This window comes from Protomyctophum parallelum (genome assembly GCF_964188405.1).
Source record: "Protomyctophum parallelum genome assembly, chromosome: 4".
In the NCBI taxonomy this organism is placed as follows: Eukaryota; Metazoa; Chordata; class Actinopteri; order Myctophiformes; family Myctophidae; genus Protomyctophum; species Protomyctophum parallelum.
In genome coordinates, this window is record NC_139700.1 from 2,402,047 (window position 1) to 2,418,713 (window position 16,667).

Sequence of the window (16,667 nt, forward strand, 5' to 3'; positions counted from 1 at the left end):
GTGCACCCCTTGGCTCTAGTCTATGGGCCCCAAGTGTCTGTGAGCAATTACTTCTCCCCCACATTCTGTATCATGAAAGTAAAAAGTACTCATTATGCAGAAGGTCCCGTTTCACAGGTTTTCAAATGTAGAAAAGTTATTTTAAAATGTCAGAGCTACAAGCTTACTTTGGCGATTTGAAAATAGCCGAAGTGAGATTGAAGATCTGATCAGAGCTAATAACCAAAATCTACAAAGTAGCTATAACTAAAGTTTTCAAACAATTAAGATCATAATTTGTATCACTCCCTCAGTCCAAAAATTAATCAGTTGTTCTGCATACTGCTGGATTTATTGAAACCAACGTTGAACTGATAACACAAAAATACACAAATGCTTAGACTAACATGGCATAAACATAAATTAAAGAAAATACATACAAAACATTTGTTAAGTGACAGGCGGCCATATAAAGGGTTCCACATTAGCCAAAACGATGGCACTTCCGGCCCAACTTTGACATAAGCATATATGAGCAATAACTGAAATTAAATACAAAACAAATTACAGCAGTTACAATTTGCCTCCGAGATGTAGTGGCTGTGGAGTAGAAGTAAAATACTAAATTGTGCCCAGTTAGTACAAATTAAATTAAATGTGCCTAGTTACATTCCACCACTGGCACCTGAATTGATCGCAATAGAATGTAATAACAAAACACTAATAGTGTAAAATGTTATGAGGTTTCCTTCCAACAGCAACGATATGTAGACGAGCAAATCGGCTAACCAATCACATATTCAGTTCAATGAAAGGATAAATTAGGTCATATGTGCCTCAAATATAACAAATTTGTGGCAACAAACATTAAATGCCATTGCCAATGAAGGGAAAATTTACATCATATGTATTGTAGACTAGCAAATCAGCTAACCAATCACATAAATTCAGTTGTTCATGAGCTGATGTATAATGATAAGAGTTATTTAGTTTAGGTACCCAATGAATGTGTCTGTGCCTCAGTGTACAGTGTGTACACACTCTTGAAGAAATTGACAGAGGATTTCCCATTAACCCATTTGACGGGAACCCCTTTTGGTGTTTTAAGAATTAGGTTATACTTTAGCTATTGAAAAATAGCAGATCTGCTGCAATATGAGCTTGTAGATCTGCCATTTTTGAAAAATCGTGAAAATGTGGCACAAACACCAAATGGGGTTCCCACAAAAAATGGGTTGAAATACAATCGAATTCTCATAGAAGTTAAAGTGCTTAAACTTTACACAAACTGTAATCCTCTCATGAAAGTACTAATAAAAGCATTCTGTATTATTCTATGTCTAATGTATGAAATAAAAATGTCTGTCCTGATTCCACGCCAGATGGTGGAATCCTCGTCCCCAGCGATGGTCATGTCGTCATGGACATCTCCAAACACGGTGGGCTGGATGGCCACGCCTCCTCCACACATCAGCTTGGCTCCCTCCTTCCCACTGCAGATGTAGCGAACTGCTCCTCATCCACCTGCACAGATGTTGTGGTTCATATACTGGCTCAATACATTTCAACATTGTCATGCCTCAAGTCAAATCATTCAGTGCATAATCAATACTAGTAGTTCGACCTGACATTTAATTTAGAACAGTGATTCTCAACCTTTTAAATTTCCAGTTTGATGAGCATTCAGCCACGGACCCCCATTTTATACAACTTTTATTGATCAGTTCCCAATCCATCTCGACATTACTAATTTAGTGTGACCGTCTTCTCATTAATCCAATAGCACCCGATTCTACAAATCTCTTCTAAATCAGTAGTTCTCAAATTGATATGCATTTGGCCGCAGACCACAAATCTTCAAGATTTGTCAAAAATGTTCACAAATGGCAGATATAGCTTGTACATCTGCTGATATCCAAAATTACACTTTTAACCCATTTTGGGCGGGAACCCCTTTTGGTGTTAGCATTATGTTATGATTTAGCTATTGAAAAATAGCAGATCGGTGGCGCGCTACGAGCTTGTAGATCTGCTATTTTTTTAAACAGTCAGGATTTAAGACATTTTTTGAATCTGATCTCAGGTCAAAATGCATTAAAGAACCACCATTCTTCTTTGTGTTAGAATCTGATCTCACGTCAGAATGGGTTAACAGTGCCGCAGTTGTGATTTACCTGGGGTCCTTGCTCAGTGTGTTGTAGAGATCTCCCAACGCCACCACACCTCCTAGCATGCTCCACGGTGGTGTCTCGGATACCCTTGTGGTGATTTCTGTAACACAGGTTTGTTCTATCTACGGATTGTCCTTAGTTGATCCCTTACCGTTTGAGCTGTCCGGCATGTAACTGCCATAACCTGCTCTCTGGGTAAGAAATACATAAGCTCCTCCGCCACGTCAAGGCGTCAATCCATGGGAGGAGACCAATTTAGTCATCGCCAATTCCCAATTGCCCCAAGTGTCCTCGAGTCCCTGTGGCTGGCACCACCACCCCCACAGCTGGGGAGGTATAAACTACTGTGTGCATCCTCCCATACACACTTGCAAGTAGCTTCTGCAGTGCAGCAAAAGGGACGGTCACTTGATCCATCGCCAGATTGTTCCCACCCGTAAACACGGCCAATTGTGTTTGATGGAGCGCCAGGCCAAGTTGGAGGCACTGCAGTTAATGCTGCAGTGGTGGGCGAGTACTTTACCTCTTACCACACCCAGACGCCCCATAGACAGACGTTTCTAAACGCTCAGGCGCAAGACGCAACCTAGAGCCTGGCTCCGCAAGACGCCAAAGGCCAGTGACCATCACAGGGTTGAAGGGCACCTCAAGCCAGCCCACCAGACGCGAGGCCAACTGACTGGTGACGACTCCGTCAGTAGAAACCTGTGGACAAACTAGACATAGTTAGTGCAGAAAACAGACAGGCAAACATACAGACATTACTTTTTTTGTTGATGAAATACTGCTCCATTCTGCTGCTCTGTGGAGAGAGAGGGTTTTTTTTTATTAGTTTTTTTTAAGATTTTTTGCGGCTTACGCCTTCTTTTTTTTTTGAAGGGACAGACAGTAGGCTGACAGGAAACGGGAGAGAGATGGGGAAGACATGCAGTAAAGGCCGTAAAACCCTATAGAGTAGAGAGACAGTGTCAAGTTTCTCTGTGAGGCCTAGCACGTGGAGGAACATGGAATACCTCCAAGATCCACTTCCTGCTGAAAAGGCACAAAACCAACCTGTACCAGAGGTCCTTAAGAGCTGCTTGTCGTCTAGGAAAGGTCACTTACCTGGTCGATCCTCTCATGAAGTACTACTAAAAGCATTCCGTATTAATCCACACAATTCTATAAGTGTAAGGTATGAAATAAAAATGTCTGGCCCTCAACTTAGCTGCATGTCCAGAGATAGACGGCTCCTTGATCAACTTGATGCACCCCCGTAGGAAAGGAAAGACCCTGTGCATGCAGCTGCTACAATGACCAGCGCACCCCAGGTCTGTCTGAGTTACAGTCTTAGACCCGTCTTGCTTCGAGGAGGGCCTCTGTCGATGCGACCAATACCATCGACATCGGTCTTCCCCTCTTCAGTTACTTCTACCCCGTCACTAAAGACTATACGCCTCCTTACCGTTTCAGGGAAGCTACAGAACACGGACAGCTGCATCTGTCCGTCTGACCTATAGACAGTCACTCTCCACTGCCTTTGGACTGGCCTTCCACCCAACTCCCATGTGGCGGAGACGCCAGAGATGACTCTGGCCAGCTGCTGACCGTTCACCTCCATGAGGTCATAACGGCTGCCACAGCGGGCGTTCCAACACCTGAAGGGGGGCGTTAGGGTGTCAGGGTGGGACGGAGTCACCAGGGAACCAGAGAACTCCTGGAAGAGAACGTTGCTCTGGGTAGTCACCACGGCTTTTGGTGGCGTGGGAGGGCGGACTAGCACCCACGTCTTAGTACTGGGGACATAGCGCTTACAGAGACACCGGGTGACTTTACGGATAAAAGCTGGTCTCCACTGCTTTCTACGACGGTCATACCAAGGAAGCACCGGCCTCCACTCATTAGTACGCTGGTCAAAGTAGCATGCACAGGGTCTCTCCTCAACAACGGGTGTGACATCCTTCGGAGGTCTGAGAAGCTGCTTCTCAACTACTACTAGTGAGGAAACGTCACTTACCTCGTCGAACTGGCGGTACAGTTCAGGGACACACTCTGTGATGGTGGCCAAGTCGTCAGCTGTCAGGGCACGATTCACCAGGTTGTCCACGCGGACGTCTACCTGCCTTCTGAAACGAGCCCTGAACTTACCTGCACGTCCAGAGACAGCCGGCTCGTTGATCAACCTGATGCGATACTGCTCCATTCTGTGGAGAGAGAGAGAGAGAGAGGGGTGCTGCTGTGCCTGTGGAGGGAGAGAGAGAGAGAGAGAGAGAGAGAGAGAGAGAGAGAGAGAGAGAGAGAGAGAGAGAGAGAGGTGCTGCTGTGCCTGTGGGGGGAGAGTACTGAGACAGAGAGTACTGAGAGAGAGCTGAGAGTTGTATAAGGCTGATACCTGTGAAAGAGAAATGTAAAAAGAAAAGTGAAAGTGAAATGTAAAAGAGAAAAACAGATCTAACAATGAGTATTATTTATGCTACAAGTGGTTAGCTTAGGTCTGTGACTGCAGCTATGTTAGTTTGATTCAAAATGTAATGGCCGAGACACAATGTGAGTTAACTTTTAAATGTAGGCCGCCTAACTAACTTAAGTTTTAAACCCAGTACAACGGTAATAATTAAGACGGGAACCTGACCGTGCAAAAAAACAATTGCCCTCTGTGATAGTAGTTGTGGCCTAGCTAGGCGACAACGGATACAGACAGCCTAAATCCTTTCAAACGTTTATGAAAATCACAGACGTTATCGAGGCAACGATGATACCAAAAACCAAATGCTTTCAAACGTATTTGAAAAAAAAAAACTACAGACGTTGACGATACCGACACAACTACAGACGTTATCGATGCAAGGAGATACCGACAGCCCAAATGCTTACAAATGTATTTGAAAAACACAACTACAGTCGACGCAACGATACCGACAGGCGGCAACGGTATTCCCCGGCCCTTACCCCAAGCCCAACGTAGTAATTCGAAAATGAAACTCACTGTTGAAGAAGGAAAGCAAGAAAATTAGCAGTGGTGCAAAATAAACACTGGTTCCTTTCGTGGTTGTCGTGTGTGTAATGGTGGTCCGTTGGTGATGTATAGCTGATGAGCAGGTAGTTTCAGATTGCTGTTAAGCAAGTGGAAAATGCGACTGGGTCTGTGAAAGTCTCAGTGCATCTGCCTGAAAGCCGGTGCGAGCTACGGTACGATCAGCTGTGGCCCACCCCTCGTCGTTGATTTGTCGGCTCGGCTGACTCAGGCTGACGTGGCCTATCGCTGGTCGCTGATTGGTTCGGCTGTGGGCTGTCGCTGGTCGTTGATTGGTTGGTTTAAATGTCAGTTTGAAAGTACGATTGCTGGATTATTTTTGATCGCAATGAAATTATGTATTTCCATCAGCCGTGTGTGTGTGTGTGTGTGTGTGTGTGTGTGTGTGTGTGTGTGTGTGTGTGTGTGTGTGTGTGTGTGTGTGTGTGTGTGTGTGTGTGTGTGTGTGTGTGTGTGTGTGTGTGACATGGCTGGCAGCATAGAGTTATATAATAACTCTATGTTATATAATAAGTTAATAAGTTATATAATAACTCTATGGCTGGCAGCTAGTGTTACGGTGAAATTGGTGACCTGACGAAATATGTGATCATCTTGTGGACTTCTTGTCTTTGACACAAAAATACCGCTAGGTTATACTGCTATAAGTGGCAAGTGCTAATAAACAAACAGCAATGATTTACGTATGGAATGGACACTGACGTTATATGATGTGTTATATGACCTATTTCAGCAGGTCACCAATTTCACGGTAACATCGCCATGCTGGAATGAACGAGACTCGGCAGAGATTTTGGGTATTGTAATTCAGCGTTTACATGACATCACGGTGTCAGATCACGTTCAAGACATTTAGCAACCGTTCTGTAACTTCTGTAGCTATACTGTCATGTCGACCAGACGACCACTGTTACTGATTTACATAATGAACCGAATACCCCATTAGTTATGTAAATGTGGCCCACATGACAGCACTAGCACTCTATTGATACTAGTAAACTAATCTGTTCAATACACAGTAACACCCCCTGTTGTGTATTGAATAGATTGAATAGAGTAGTTAACCTTTCGACTTTTGTGTCGAAGACTAAAGTTCAAGGCCTTCTGTCTTGAACTTGACCATAGGAAACCTGAGGTGGTTCAGGGGAGTTCCTGCAAAATGTGTTTAGCATGTACTTTAACCACGCCTGCAGAAGTGGCACTAAAACCATACGAGTTGCGATTTTTACGAGGAGGGTACCGAGATAAGAAGAGAAAGGACACTGCTGTATAGGCTATTCATTTACAATTATTATTTAATTGTATTTTATTATCATTGTTTCATTGTCTTTGCATTGTTTAAATTAAGCTGTTCTTTTTGTATAATTGCTACTACTATCATGTTATTTTGTAATACTAAATATTATAAATACTAGGCCTACTAGAAACTCAATTGACAATTTAACATGTTCATATGCATTTGATACTATCCAAGGTGAAAGTAAATAAGGTTTATGCCAGTATATCAGCACTCGAATGTAAAAGTCATTATATACTGCCCTCATGTGGCCATTCTCGGGTCTTCAAATGATGCTCCTTTGTATTCTGGCAGTGTAAATAACTTAGGGGTATATTTGGGTGCTGTATTGCAATCATTGTCTCCACCAGGCCGAAGGCTTGGGGAGAGAGTATGTTTTGCACTCCTTCTGTGTGTGTGTGTGTGTGTGTGTGTGTGTGTGTGTGTGTGTGTGTGTGTGTGTGTGTGTGTGTGTGTGTGTGTGTGTGTGTGTGTGTGTGTGTGTGTGTGTGTGTGTGTGTGTGTGTGTGTGTGTGTGTGTGTGTGCCTTAGGCTACTGTAGTGAAATAAATATTTAAATTTATTTCATTGCAATGTACTTTTCAACCCTGTTGAATAATAATTTATTAGATTTATATTTATATTATTAGCTATGTGCACTATGATTTCCACTGCCTTGACCTAAAGTGTCGACACAGACTAAACACTAAAGGACATTCCCAAAATCGGAGGTTACGTTGGAGCATCCAAGTTATAGAGGTGGATTCTCTGGCTGTGCACATGGTGGCTGTGCACATGGTGCTGAAATAACCAAGACGCTGCTGATGTAGCTTAATATAAAGCATGGATCCCATGGAAGGCTCTTCTGAAACTGATGGGCTTGCTTGCTTCATGTATGATGTAGCCTAAGTTGCCCAACACAAAATTGAAAATTTAGGAATGATATCTATTATAATGAGGATAGTCAATGTTCACACATAGTGGGCCCTACACTAGCTCTGATCCATAGCCCAAGGCATTAGACTCTAATGATTAGAGCTATGGATCAGAGCTAGCCCTACACCTGACCTATGGAAGGCAGGAATCCACCTACCTGTCTGCATATATGCCACCTGTCTGACTGGTGACTGCATGGTCAAAGCAGGATTCCGAGAAGGATTAGAGTTAGGTAGTCAGGTAGATTCATATTACAGCTTCAAGCTGTGCACCACCAAATTGTCATGCAATAGACCGTGCTGGGTTATTTAATAATATCACAATAATCTTGCACAAACATGAGCTGACAGGAGAGGGATTTAAAAAACTCGTCACCCAACTTTAAATATTCTCTACAGCAACACTCAAGTTTTGTTTTTGCTCAAGTTTAAGGACTAGAAACAGACTTCCCTATGGTCTGACATGTGACAATGACATTACTGTAGTCTATATTAGATTAAAACTGTTTAAATTCCATTTTATATTTAAATTGTGTTTATAGCACTTCGATACCATCAAAACATGGCTATTTGAAATAGCCATGATCTTACAAGTGTTTGTTAAAGTTATCTTCCTCAGATCTTTGGCTCACTAAGTTATATAGATATATAGACAGTTAAAATAATTGAGTAACTAATATGTTGCACAGTTTAACAATATGGTACATAAGTAAGAAATTAGTCTTTAACAAGTTTATATAGTAATTTCATTCTCTCTTCCTTATATTTATAATATTTTCAATAACTTGCATGATTTACAATAGGAGAAAAAGTAACTCCCGAAAGCCGCATTTATACTTTGTTGCAAAATATTTCCCTCACGATGACTGTTATTTTCAGTGAGCGACAGTATCCTACATTGAAGTATAAATTTGACAAGTGCAGTACTTGAGAATGAGAGCATAGGACGACATCCAATGTGTGGCACTGCGGCCTACAAATAAGCAGTCAGTCATCATCATTCCATCTCAGCTTAGGGGGCTGCCGTCTCGCTCACTCTTTACACTTGTAAGACAAAAACAATGGATGACAAACCTTTTATTTATTATCAAAGCAAGAACTTTCCACAGCCGAAAGACAGATTTTCTCATTTCCAGGCCTGTAGGTTATAGTCCTTGTTCTTTTATTTGTGAAACCGGTCAGAACTGCAATTCTTTTTGAGTGACTGAGGGTTTTGTCAGTGTCTTCATGTGCGCCCGCATACATGCCTGTGTGTACATAAACTGCCATAGTCCATGTCCTATTTCAATACATCCAAGTGCTCGTCATACACACACACGAGGAAAGGAGGAGTATCCTTCCCAGAACACATCTTGAAAAATGATACAGCACTAGATTACAATTGCCAGGCATGAGAGCTTCAAGAGAAAGAAAACCTGGCCCCATTACCAGACAAATTATTTTACAGTTTCAACAAAAAAATGCTTTACGTTACGGTACAAAATAAAAAGGTATGAATAATATAATGCAATTGTCTTGTAAATTTTCTTTAAAAAAAGAAATGAGAAAGGCATGAAACCATACCCAAACAGAAAATAAAACGAGTATCGAGCACATTTGGTCTCAACCAAAAATTATATTCTTTGTGATTTAAATTTTATTTATGACGACATTTGCAAATCCATCTCTCACTTGGGTTTAGGAAACTGACATTCCCGCAGAGTGTTTACAATTTAATCTTTAACCCAAAATGTTCTTTATTTTCTCCTTCTCTACAACTCAGAACTTTTTACATGTCAGTACAAAAAGTGTTCTCAACCTTAGAAAGAAGAAACAAAGCCCTCAAATGGGGCAAGAGTCTGGGGGAACCAGGAGGAGAGTCCCTGGGAGATGGTGGGCTCCATGGAAACAGTGTGTGTTTCAAGAAAGATCCCCATAGAAACGCAGCTTCAGCTGAATCGTTCCTCTTTCCTGCCTTCTTGTCTTGCTTAATTTAGCAAACATATATTATCATTATATCAATCGTATCCATTCCAGCTATTTTACAAATCAGGAACCACATTTTGTATTTAAATACCTTCATGTTTTTGGAAGGTTTATAAATCCTTATAAAACATGAAAACTAAATATTATTAGATTAATACAGTATTTAATTGTGTGTGAGATAGATCTAGCAAATACAAATATATAAATATACTTCATACTAAATTTAATATACTTCATCAGACATACAATTATACAAATATAAATTCTGACTTCTATGCAAAAAAAATCATATACACCGTCACGGTTATAGAAAAAAGGAAAGACGTGTACAGTATGAATACACAGGACGAATATTATACAGGACCACAAATTATGGAAGTGCCACTGTAGTAGTACTATTTGCAAAGTATACAAACGATCTATCAACCACACACACAAACACACACACACCCTCTCTCACACACACACACACACACACAAATCCACCGCCTGGTAAACGCGGTTTACCTGACGTAAACCTGTCCAAATATCAACTCAGCAATAACCTCTTAAATGTAGAACTTTGGTGGTGGTTCCCAAAGTGGGGTCCGGGGAGCTTAATTATTTTCCCTAGGATAGAAAAGGGAAGGAGCGCTCGTTTTACCACGCCGGCTACTAGTAGTCAAGGAATTATTATTTTCTTAGAACATTTAGGCTACATACATTCAGAAGATGTGGAACTGGAAACCCTAGTTGATGAGAGAAGAAGTGCACGCATACTCAATAATCGACTGTAGTGTCCAGGACAGGTGCAGGATAAACAATTAACGTCAATAAAATTAAGACTCTACAGTACACCGTGCTAATATGCTCCCACTGTTTATTGCAAGTTCAATGTTTCGATCAAATCTAGATCAGAAATATTTCTTAGACTTAAATATGCATTTGTTTTTAATTAGATTGACAGAAATGTATTTTCTTTTTATCCAACATACAAAAAGAAATGGAAATGAAAATGTTTGAGAGTTCAAGATAATTTAAGATAATAAAAAGATTTATAATGAATTTGTCATTGGCTGACCAATGACAAATTCATTATAAATCTTTATATCCTTGTTTGTTTGTTTTTTTACAAAAGGGAAAATAACCTGGCACAGATGGAGAGGGGAAATTATCAATGTGTGCTAGGTGAAAGAAACCACAAAGCAAAGTCAGCGATTTGGCAAATGACCAAAAGACATTTTGGGCCTGGGTACCAGCCTGGGTACCAGTCTGATTCGCTGCGCTCCGTGGACTGGAGTAGCGGGTGACAAAACGGATCCACGGAAGGCAGCGAATCAGACTGGAACCCAGGCTAAAAAGACTATGGCACACCGTCTATAGGTGGCCTTTACCCTGATGAATAAAAACCTTCAAAACGAAAAACTTGAATCTACATACAGTACTACACATAAGAGACAGGTGCCTGAGCTGCAGTGAACACAGGGATATTGCACTTCAAATAGACAATAAACAAGATAGGTAGGATCAGAATGACTTGACAGTGTGATGTTTTACATCATCGTCTCTGATTTATTCCTGTGAGGTTCTTCAGCTGCAGAAAGAGAGTAAAATATACAGTAGGTCAATATACATAAATCATTTTTAAAGTCATGACTTTGTAACCAATGATCACGTGTACATGCAAATACTTTTATTTTACACTGAATCACTGTGTATAAGAGAGAGTGCCTATACTGGGTGGGAACATTAGCTGAAAACAGCAGATCTACAAGCTCACAAATCACAATCCATCATAGGGCGACGTGTTGCGAGCTTGTAGATCAGCTAATTTAGGTGAAGATGTTTGGTGTAAAGGAAATAAATTAGGATTTACAGTCCTGGGGGACCGAGGTCAACTAGGACAAGTACATAGGGTTTAACTAAAACATGATACTCTTTTAAAGGAAACTTACTGTTACTGCAGCCCCCATCAGTCCTTGAACTACTGCTTCGCCAGTTGCCTGCACCTATTGAATGGAATAAAATACCACCGTCATATAGCTTAAGGCTTATACAGCATAGGGCCTATTGTCATATCGCATAGGGCAGGGGTGCCCAAAAGATCATGATCTACCAGCAGATCACATGACATTCCCCTAAAAATATATGATTTAATTTTAAATATAATAAAAACTTTTATTTTTGGCATCTGCCACTTGAATTAAGTTGACTTGATTGACACCAAAAAGGGCCTGTCAACTCAAACCCACAATGCAATACTGTGTTTACAAGAGTGTTTCACAATAACTTCAGTAGTAGTTATTATATACAAGAAAACCCTTCCAATTCCATTTCCTCCCCTCTTTCCTATTCCAAGTGTGTTTGTCTTGTAACACCATCGCCGCTATTCCAAAGCCCCCTCAGGTATTTTCTTTTACCATTTTCAGAAATGGGATACCTGTTTTGCCGTGGAAGCCATCTTGTTTAGATCCTGAATGCGGTTGTCAAGGAAGTTCCAGGTATCCTGGAAATCTGGGGAGGAATCTTGAAGCATCACAAGCTCCGTAGTGTTAAAGATGCCTGTGAGTGCTGCCCGTTTTGTGTACCAGTTCATCTACAAAAGACAGAGATTATATGTAAAAAGACAATGAGGTAGGTAAAACCAGTAAGACGCCCTGAGGGCAAGAAGCGACCTCGCCCTAAAGGGCGAGCGCTGGCACTGCTGGGCGAGTGCTGGCACTTTGGCATGGGGGGTCAGATCAACATATCTGAATTCTGTACTGATGAGGTCAGATGGAATGTCAGAACAGGTCATCTCCATATATGGAGATCTAAGAGTTTGTGGTTTGAGGTCAGATGTAGAGTTGGTGGCCGGCTCCATATATGCAGATCCAAAGCCTACACGGGTTGTGCAGTCGACACGCTGTGATTGGCCAGTCACTGTGATTGACAGCCTAACCCTAACCTCAGTAAAACTATACCTAAACCTAACCCTAACCTTAACCTCAAGAAAACTATACCTAAACCTAACCTTAACCTCAGTAAACTTAACTTGCCCGGGGGCGTGTTTATAAACACAACCGTGTAGGAATTAGTATGTAGCGGTGATGATCCAGTCTTCTCCATGTATGGCTATCCAGGGTTTGATGAGGCCAGTGTCGTGATCTTCATATATGGAGCGTGTCACGAGACCTGATGGACTGACGACCATATATGGTGGCATCACATGTCACAAGGCTTGATGGACTGACAAGTGACAACCATATATGGAGGCGTGACGGATCGACGGACAGACAGGTTTTTCAGGTTTTCATAGTAAGCAACAAGTATAATGTGGTAGCTGGATAATAAACAGAAAGAGATCGACACAATTAGAATTATAGATATAGAATTCTCATTTGCCGCTGCAGTTCATTGGAGCGACCTGTAGTGACTACTGGCCAATCACAGATCGTCTTTTCTGGAACTTATCAATTCAAAAGTTATTTGCGTTATTGGCAAGAGAAAACAATTGGCCTACCGAACGTCCCCTTATGTGACGCATGCCTTTCTGTCTATGATTAGAATACAGCAACACAGTAGTGTCCATTTGTCTATGGTAGTAAACATCACAACACAGAAATAAATAAAAAGAGGTTAAGGTGTCGTGGGTAAGTAGAGTTAACCTGGGAAGTGGCAGGCCGGGCATTGCTGGGGTTGTGATGAAAGGGAGAGAGGAAAGTGTGAGTGGGAGGGGAGGTTCTATGATCATGTGGATGATGTGGTCCACTCACATCTGTGGACCGGTCCCCAGCGTAGTACCAGACATCATCTACCAGGTTGGACAGGTGCTTCAGGCTGTCAGGGATGTTGTGAGGGAGCAGGAGAATGCTCATAGCCTGCATGGGGGAAGTATTTATGTAGATGGTGAAAACATGCGACAAAGTGATACCAATGAATGAAATGGTCATTTCCCATCAAGATTAGCTTAAAATGTCTTAAATCTGCACATTTCACCGCCCTCTGCACCCTGTATCGTCATTATGCACAAAGTACCTGGGGCCACTTTTCAATGTATGGAATATGCATCCTCAGTCTGGTCTCCACAGCATCCCTTAGAAAGTCAGCTGTCTCCTTTGGTCTACAAAAGATTTAGTAATTCATAAATTTAATTTGCGAAGAGAAACAAGCAATGGGGTTGTGCGTGTGTGCAGTGCACATACTCAGCATGGCCAAGTTGGACCTGGTTGTGTTGTTCAGCCATTATCTCGGTCAGCTGCGAATTGCATTGGGCAATGAAATGCAAGACCAGGTCTCCAGCACCATTATTGAACATACCAGTGGATGCAGAGGATAGGCCTAGGGTCTGTGGTGAACACAAACAAAAACATGTTGATAGTTTACTTACAATTAATTACTTTTTTCCTTAATTACAATTAATGAATGATTAATATTTTCTTAATAGTGAATATAGCAGATCTACAAGCTCAAAACACGTCGAAATGCAAAGCGATGAACTGAACGCAGCTTTGCGCTGTGAGCTATGTTGCACTATTTTTACATGCCACGTACCATTTTGCAAGTTCTATTTTACGTATTATACTGTAGTGTACAGTGTTAAGTGGTTAATCAGACTAATCGATTTAGTAGATATAAAAAGCTATAAAAATATATAAAAAGCCCATTATATTTTTCTGTGGTTGCTTCTCGATTATTCAATCATGCGTTGGTTATTGGTTCTAACTATCGGTTTCGATATATTTTCGGTTAATTGCCCAGACCTACCTCAGCCCCAGCAGCGATGGCTTCCATGGTCCATCCGTGCAGTGGGACAAACTCCAGGGCAGCCGCTAACATACGTCCTTGCAGTTGTTCCTCCGTCTCGTATTCCTCCTCCTGCTCTCCACTCTGGTCTTGATAACTGTAAACATTCAACAAACTGCCATTGTTAAGTGCAAGGTGACAATATATATAAGCCCATTAGCTTAAAAAGCACATAATAATTGTAAATATAAGCACATCACGCTATACTGTATATAACAAGCAATGAATTATCAATGTTTTTCAACAAATATAGACATCTGACCTATTATTCCCTTGTGGTATTATGATTCACTTATTTTAGCAGACAAAAATAGTTTATTGTAACATACGTTTTAACATACAGTATGTATCTAAGCTACAGATAAGTCTTTCCACATTTTTTCACTCTGCATGAAAAGATAAGGCTTTTTGATGCAGAGGGAGTAAAAGTAAGTAAGTAAAAAGTCAGACAGTTAACTTACTGTATGTCCACAAACTGAGAGATGGACTGAAGTACAATCAAATGCAATTACTACACACAGTCACACACACACACAACAAAACTATTAGCGAGTTGAACATGCTGCATAAAATGTCACATGTGTAGCAGTTCATTCCCATCTTACGTGACAGAAATATTAAATGTTAACCGAACAAAGGCTTCATTATTTTAAGTGGACTAATTTAAATAGACCAGGCCAAGGGAGGGTGGGTGTCATGCATCTATGAGTTGTGGTCCTGACCTAGTGTTTGACCTGCTGGAAGCCTCCTCGGGATCGTGTGCTGAGGCCTCCTGGGAACCTGCTGTTGTCGCGTCTTGTTCACCAGTGTGAGCTTGGTAGTGCTCATGGAAGTTTGTGGATGAGGGAGCAGCAGAGGATGAGGTCTTGTCAGCTTTGGATTCATCCTGAAGTCTCAGTGCTGACGAGTAGAGTCCTCGTCTCAGGGCGTTACACTGATGGGTTGTCACTGTGGTGGGTGCAGCCACCACTGCAACACACAAATAAAGTCTATCAGACAAGAGGCAAGAGCTAATGTGGCCATAGAAAATAAATCAGCTTAACTAATACACGTGTATAAGACAAGACCAAATAGCAGCAATATTGCTCTTTTGACAAATGTTATAGTATACCTGGAAAAATATACTTAAATTCTTGATTGCACATGAAAGCTTGCATGCATGTCCATTGAGGGTATACGCCCACATTTGTACGCACCCACTTGTTTGCAGTTTGCACAAGACCATGCCAAGTTTGCCAATGCAAGTTTAAGGTTTACCGAATGAAGCTCACTAACTTTACCAAGATGTACATCGTCTTTCGATTCAATGTATTCCGAAAGTTACAGTTGGTAAAGTAAACACTATAGCTGTTACCTAATCCTGTCCTTCATGATCACCTTCTCCCTAAATAACATGTCAAGTCAGTTGCTTGCAGTGACATTGGTCCATTATGCAACCAGTATCAGATTTATGCACAGAGAACAGCATTTAACAGAACAATTCCACGGTGAATTAAATCACGGTAAACTACACCAAGATCTCGCTGGCACTGCTTGTCTTACCACTGCCAAGCCCACGAAGTGTCCTTCCAACCCGCAGTCCTCTTAGCAGAGCCGCCATATCAGCTTCAAGTTTCAACTCAAGCTAAACACTCAGAGTGCACTGATATGTTGTTTTTTTCTTGAACACAAAGCGTCATTTTTAAGCGACTCGTTCGTTTAGTCTCAGTCGACTGGTGATGACTCAATGGAGCAACGTTGCCATGTCCGCTTATTACAAGCGACTTTGGTATTGTCTTTCCTGTGATGATTGATTGATTGATTGTATAAAAAATATACTCAAACTAAGAGCTGGCTGTCTGGGTTAGGCCAGATATAGCTGAGAATATCTGAGTTTGTAAGGTCAAATATCCTGTCTCGTACGGAAGGCGATGGAGTCTCTCGCGAGGAGCCCAGCAAATACTGCTTCCCTCTACCCGCTCAAGGGCAACAACTACAAATGCTTGTCACGATGACAATGCTAATCGTCCATATCCATATATGGAGTTTGTACGTTAACCTGATTTAAACCAGTGGTTTTTGACTTAAACCCAAATTACGGACCCGACCACCGCATGGGAGTGGGTCGGACTAGCCTAAGATTTAGCCTCGTAGATGTATTTTATCGAGAGTCACTCTAAATCTTTGGCTAGGACGGGAACCCCATACCAGATTTATGTTAAATTATATTTCCCGGTGTCGAGTCCGTAGGGCCCACGGTTGTCCAGAACCAGACCAAAAGCCTCTGCCCATGCAGGCTCCGGACAGGGCCCAAATCCAGATCACCCCTATAGATCTCCATATATGGAGCTGGCCTGTTCTGACATCACACTTACAACTGCCTATAGTCCAAAGTCTCCATATTTGGGCATGCCTGACAAAGAACTCCATAGGCTATTTCCTATTTATGGGCAATGGGCATAAAAGGGACACCGACATAATAACTGGGTTGGGCATTCATTTCCAACTTGCATCGTTCCAAGTAGGCCAGTGCCCATGGCACCTCTCTAGTAGCCTCGATACCCAGGCTTTCATTTCGACTGCGC

The 16,667-nt window shown here is 41.7% G+C and overlaps 2 protein-coding genes across 3 annotated transcripts in view; one reads left to right on the forward strand and one right to left on the reverse strand.

The window, feature by feature from the left end:
- anln2 (anillin, actin binding protein 2) overlaps positions 1–16,667 on the forward strand; it is a 304,484-nt gene that overhangs the window by 237,498 nt on the left and 50,319 nt on the right. The gene's annotated exons all lie outside the window — the stretch shown is intronic.
- coq9 (coenzyme Q9 homolog) lies at positions 10,182–15,788 on the reverse strand. The gene is made up of 9 exons (XM_083762379.1): positions 15,646–15,788; positions 14,826–15,072; positions 14,065–14,200; positions 13,503–13,645; positions 13,336–13,420; positions 13,074–13,178; positions 11,759–11,914; positions 11,274–11,327; positions 10,182–10,912 (listed from the first exon to the last, which is right to left on the reverse strand). Exons 1-9 carry the CDS (start codon positions 15,701–15,703, stop codon positions 10,877–10,879), a joined length of 1,020 nt encoding a protein of 339 aa, XP_083618505.1. The 5' UTR covers positions 15,704–15,788; the 3' UTR covers positions 10,182–10,876.

Bases quoted from the DNA above. Each gene is read 5' to 3' on its own strand.
- coq9 (XM_083762379.1), bottom strand. From the start codon at position 15,703: ATGGCGGCTCTGCTAAGAGGACTGCGGGTTGGAAGGACACTTCGTGGG. The intron at 15,073-15,645 runs GTAAGACAAGCA...TGTGTGTTGCAG, and splicing joins ACTTCGTGGGCTTGGCAGTG to TGGTGGCTGCACCCACCACA. The intron at 11,328-11,758 runs GTATCCCATTTC...TCCATTCAATAG, and splicing joins TGGCTTCCACGGCAAAACAG to GTGCAGGCAACTGGCGAAGC.